The sequence below is a fragment of the Henckelia pumila genome, unplaced genomic scaffold (genome assembly GCF_033568475.1).
Source record: "Henckelia pumila isolate YLH828 unplaced genomic scaffold, ASM3356847v2 CTG_466, whole genome shotgun sequence".
In the NCBI taxonomy this organism is placed as follows: Eukaryota; Viridiplantae; Streptophyta; class Magnoliopsida; order Lamiales; family Gesneriaceae; genus Henckelia; species Henckelia pumila.
The window spans coordinates 1,665,636-1,671,741 of NW_027331833.1; the positions used below are offsets into that span (position 1 = coordinate 1,665,636).

General features: G+C 31.6%; 1 protein-coding gene across 1 annotated transcript; it reads left to right on the forward strand.

Annotated features, from left to right (window-relative positions):
• The first annotated feature begins 706 nt into the window (after nucleotides 1-706).
• On the forward strand, nucleotides 707-2,828 carry LOC140872670 (uncharacterized). The gene is made up of 4 exons (XM_073275558.1): nucleotides 707-729; nucleotides 1,894-1,976; nucleotides 2,060-2,285; nucleotides 2,383-2,828. Exons 3-4 carry the CDS (start codon nucleotides 2,183-2,185, stop codon nucleotides 2,820-2,822), a joined length of 543 nt encoding a protein of 180 aa, XP_073131659.1. The 5' UTR covers nucleotides 707-729; nucleotides 1,894-1,976; nucleotides 2,060-2,182; the 3' UTR covers nucleotides 2,823-2,828.
• The last annotated feature ends 3,278 nt before the right edge of the window (nucleotides 2,829-6,106 follow it).

The following is a 6,106-nucleotide window of genomic DNA, read 5'->3' on the forward strand; positions in this document are numbered from 1 at the left end:
GCCAAACCTTTTCGAAACTTTAACTCCTCGTTGTCAATTGGACTGAATCATTTAAAAACTTTGGACAAGAATATTATGTGCTGCCCAAGTTTGATTGGACCGAACGGACTAAGATGGGCCAGCCAAATCCAAGTGACGGTCATTGCCAAAGATGATTCCTTGCACAGCCCCTCTCTACAATCAATAGATTTAGGGGCGACTCATTTTTTTGTAAACGGTTCGAATCGAATTGTATCACACTATTTTTCCTATTTTTTTAAAAAAAAATTAAAATATTAATTTTAAACCACACAACATATATGGTTCGATTTTTTTTTTTTTTTTTTTCAAAAACTGCACGAAATCATTCCACTTAAACCACTTGTCATAATATTTTGGTATAATACTATAAGGCATAGTTTGGTACACTTGATAAATAAGAGATTAATTAATTATCTTTTTTCGTCCAATATTTGGTACAGTTTTAAAAAGCCCAGGATTATGCAATGGGCCCATGATAAATCTTTACACGCATGGACTATGCATCCCTTCAAATTCTTGTGACAAATTTAATACTTGTCAAAAATACTATGAAAAGACATAAATACCCTCCATATATAAATGCATCCAAACCCTAAAGACGCCTCATTCTCTCCCACATTTACTCGGCTGCTTGAATCTGAAGACCTTTGGCGGCTGGAGAAAGTCCATCGATCGATTTGTGTTCGTGCGAAGATCTTACTCACCGAGGTCAAATTTGTGTCTCCAATTGTGTTTTGAAGGTATCTTTCTATCTGAATGACCGTTTTCGTTGTGTGGATTTTTTGAATTTTTCGCGAAGGCTTCTTCGAGAGTTCATGTAAATTGTTCCTTATTTTTTTTTTTTGCTCTTCAAAATATGATCTTCTCTGAACTTTATTAAGTATATAATTATACTGAATGATGTTTTTTTTTATACTGGATCCCTTGTACATACTCGTTGTTTGATTCTTCATCGTTTTAGCTTAATTAGTTATATGGGCTTCAGTTATATATATTTTGTTTTTTTCAGTCTTTATAATATATATAATCTTGAATTTTATTAGCTAATCGTTCCGAGATTTTTTATTATTCATTGGATAAATATTTGATTTAGGATTGGAGTTGTTGGAGTTTAGACCGTACGTAATACAATTCATTGATCCCAAGAAAATTTATTTTCGTATATATTTTGTTGTAGGTTATACATGGGATATTTTCATTTATTTTTCTTAATTTTCTTTATTTTGTTGTACGTAATACTTCAATAATTATGGATAAAATGTTTTCATGATCATTAATTTTTCTAAAATGGATTTTAGACCATTTTGAGATACCAACAGTGGCAAAATTTATTCATTATGCTAATTGGATAATTATTGCTGTATACTCAATGAAATTAACATGTTGTACAATCTTCATTATAGTGTGGCAGAAATTGTTCTATCATGGACAATCAAGATCGGGACATCCAAGTGTTGCTAGTGCTACACCAAATACTTATGCGTGCATTTGTGTTTTTTACTGTTTTAGTACGAGTATATACAAAATATGTACTGCATCGGAAACGTAGGCTTCGTTCAACTTCAGAAGATGTCTCGTACAGTATCATAGGAAGACTTCATTCTCAAATGAATCACTTACATAGGATTATTGAATTAGGAGATACACAATGCATCATCAACTTGAGGATGAATCGTAATGCATTTGCACGACTATGTTATTTGCTCACACATGTTGGAGGACTTTTAGAATCTAGGCATGTTAGGATTGAGGAGAAGGTGGCTATGTTCTTGTCCATACTAGCTCATCATAAAAAAAATAGAATCATAAGCCATGACTATATACGTAGTGGCCACACCGTCAGCACTCATTTTCACGAAGTTCTGAAAGCAGTCTTAAAGCTATACCCAACACTTCTTGCAAAACCTGTCCCTGTTGATGAAAATTGTACCAAAGAAACATGGAAATGGTTTAAGGTATGTTTATTCATGTTTTTAATATCATTATTAATCTATGCAGCAAAAGTTTTTTGAAAGTAACCAATAACTATTGTATGTAGGGGTGTCTTGGAGCCTTGGATGGAACATATATATGTGTTCATGTGTCTAATCAACAGAAACCCAGATACAGAACAAGAAAAGGCACCATAGCAGTAAATATCTTGGGAGTTTGTGATCGAGAAATGAAATTCATTTATGCATTAACTGGTTGGGAAGGATCGGCAGCAGATGCTAGGGTACTTCGAGATGCAATTCATCGACAAAATGGGCTTAAAGTACCACGAGGTCAGACATGCATCTTTTGCTCTCTTATTTCAAGTTAAATAGTACTTATGTTGATTCTTTTACTTAATAATTTTTCATGTTGTAACTAAAATGACAGGTCAATACTACTTATGTGACAACGGATATGGCAATGTAGAAGGTTTTTTAACACCATATAGGAAAGTGCGATACCACAGGGATGCATGGGGAAATAGGTCCATTGGTCCACAAAATTACAAGGAGTTCTTCAATGCAAAGCACTGTTCTGCACGGAATGTAATAGAAAGAGCATTTGGATTACTGAAAAGAAGATGGGCCATCTTGCGGAGTCCATCGTTTTACCCATTGAAAGTTCAAAATCGAATTATCATGGCATGCATTCTCATACATAATTTCATTCGAATGGAAATGCCAGATGATCCTTTCCTAGATGCCGAGGATGCATGTGTTGATCCCAATAACGATATTGAAGATCTTTTCATTGAAAATATTGAGTCCTCTCCGGCTTGGGATATGTGGAGAGAGAATTTAGCAACGTCAATGTATTCGCATGCATGATAGCTGTTATTATTAAGTCTACTGTCTTGAACTCGCAGATTTTTTGATTTAGCAATGTTAATGACATAAATGTAGTCCTCAAACATGTGTTTTTTTAATTGACTTTCATTGTGGATGTTTGGTTTTCTTACTGTTACAAGCCTATTATTTTATTAATCCTATCGTTTTGTTACCTTTATTAATTATCTCTATTTTTTAAAGACTATATATTATTCAGCCTATTATTTTATTATTATTTTGTTGGATACTAACACCCTATTTTTGTTTGTTTGGTGGCAGATATGGAGTTTAGAACAAGTATTAGCAAAGGACGTGGCAAGGGAAAAAACGTTGAGAAGACTAGGCGAGTGTGGACAACAAGGGAGGAAGAAATTCTCCTTCAAGCATTAAAGGAAGCTGTCAGTCAAGGCTGGAAGAGCGAAAATGGATTTCGAATTGGTTATTTGAGTTTTTTAGAAGATGTCATGAAGAAAACCTTCCCAAATACAGATTTGCGGGCCAATCCTCACATCAATTCAAAAATTCATGTGTGGAAAAAGTCTCATGGTATGTTGATGACGTTGTTAAGCAAGAGCGGAATAGGCTGGAATAAAACTGAGAAAATGATTGATGCCTCAAATGAAGCATGGGAACCCCTTGAGAAGGTAACTATTCAAACAAATGCTTGTTCAAGATGTTGATCTTGTAGCATGCATGGTTATATAGTGGACTGTTCAAGCTGATTTACAATTTTGTAGTTTCTTACTTTCTGTACCCTGCTTTGTTTACCCTTTATAGAACCCTCCCGTTTTTTGTGCTAATGTGAAAGTTAATGATTGGTGTGATTCTGTTGAGATATTTTTGTACAAAAATTTATTGATTGTGAAAGTGTGTTGTATATTGACTGAGTAAAGTGTGTTGTATTTCTGCATTTTTATTCATCCAAATCAAGAAAATGAAGTATATTGGAGTATTATGTAAATAAATGTATGAATCAAAATATCTGGAATTGATCTCACAGATGATCACTATTTGATGTGCAGACATTAATAATATCTGGACTATTTGATGTGCAGACATGAATAATATCTGGAATTGATTTTGCAAGCTTGCATAAGTTTTGGTATGCTATATATGATTGAGTTTCTCTAATTTCCACACAGATGGACAGCACTGTCCATGGGATGCGGTATAGGTCTTGGCCATATTATAATGATTGGTGTGAGATTTTTGGACGCGATCGTGCAACAGGGGAGCGCTCTGAGAGCTTTGTTGATGTTGTACATGAAGATGAATTGAACATGGGGAACACTGATGGTGTTGCAGTGGGTGTGGGGTTGGAAAAACTGTTGGCTGGGTCCGAGGACAACGATGATTCGATTTCAGTCTCAGTAGCCCCTCTCTTTTCTGATGCAACATCTGGTATGAAATCTGTGAGGAAAAAACGCAAACGAAGTGCTGAAATAGAAGATCGTATTGTTGATGCCATGAACAATTTCAGTGACATGACAAAGGTGAGCATAGAAGACCTTTCAACAAAAATTGGATACGATCCTGTTGCAACTAAAGATGTTTTTGCTGCTATGAGTGCAATTCCAGGAATGACAGTGGATGAGAGGGTCTTTGTAGGTGACAAGTTAGTGGAGAATCCAAAGAAATTGGCATATTTCTTCAGTTTACCTGACGAGGCTCGATATTCCTTGGTTAAGCAACTCTTAAAAAAAGAGTGAGTTTGATTATCTTTCTTAGACTACGTGGTGAACTTTTACTTTATGCTAGTGTTTTGATGAATCTTTCCTAGACTACGAAGTGAACTTTTACTTCACAGACTAGTACGGTAGACATTTTATATTATATTGTCGAGAAATGAATTTATTTTGGTAGTTTGGTATCTCTTTGTTTAATCAAATGCATTTATCATCATTTTTTAATTATGCTTGTTTAATATTACATTTTGTTATGTACTAGTTAATTTTTTATATTTTCGTGCATTTTAATTATCGTTTTTATTTATATATTCGTTTTTGCGACCACTATTAATTTTATTATTAGGTCAAAAATAATGATATTTTAATTATTTTTTAGAGAGAAAAATATTTTAAAAATTTTTTTAATGTTTTTTTTACAAAAACAGTTGAATAATATAAATTTTGCATTTAATTATATAGCAGATCTTATAATAATTTGTATTAAAAAAAATACAAATTTAATTATTGCATTTATGGAAGTGAAAATCTAAATTTAGCAATGAGAAATAAAAGTTTATTATGATAAGGTTAATTTTGTCATTACACTTCAATATACATCTTCAATCACTCTTATTAAAATCATACCAAACATTCAATATGGTATCATACTACTTTACTTATCCTTAATTTATCCTTATACTATCTATCATGTACTTATCCTATCATGGATACCAAACTATGCCTAATAGTTGTAAACAACACATTGGATTAAAAAAGTTATAACTATATCTCTACTTTCTTCAAAATTATCCATCCCACAAAGAAAACTCGTAAATATATTCTTCTTAAATATTCTTCAAATTATTCATTTATTTGTTAGAGTATTTATTTATTTATTTATTTTACATTCAAATATTGTGTTTGAAGCTTGAATTTGTTTTAAAAAAAATGAAAATTTAATGTAAATGTCATTTTTGTTGTGAGAGTTTTATTGTGATTAATTATTAACTTAGTTTTGAATCTCAATTATTGTTTTATTTAATTTTATTTTTGTACGATTTAATTTATTTTATATTTGAAATACACTATATTGTTAATTTTTTTAAATCAATATGAATATATTTTTAAATATTTTGCATTTAAAAAAATAGCAAACAACTCAAAAGAGCTCAAAACGTGAAACTAATTCTATATGTAAACCGCGATTATTTTTTAAAAAAAATATTAACTGACCTCATATGGCAAATTGGTTTGAATTTATTTAGAAAAATCGTAAAATCGCATGATTACCCCTAAATAGATTCATTAAATTCTAAAATAAAGATTTTGTATGTTTAAAATTGTTTTTTATACTGGAAATTTAATTGATATCACATCTTATTTTTGTGTAGCATCACTATAAATTCTGAAATGTAAATGGTTTTATTTTTTCAAAAAATATATATATTTATATACTTTAGTGTAGACTTGTAACACTTGGGTCGTAAGATGAAACGGTGGTTGTTCGATCAAAATCTAGCCAACGACAATGATGTAACTCACATCCTTTTAACAATATGACCACTCAATTACGCATTATAGTAGAGACAAATATTTTGTATATTTAAAATTATGTTT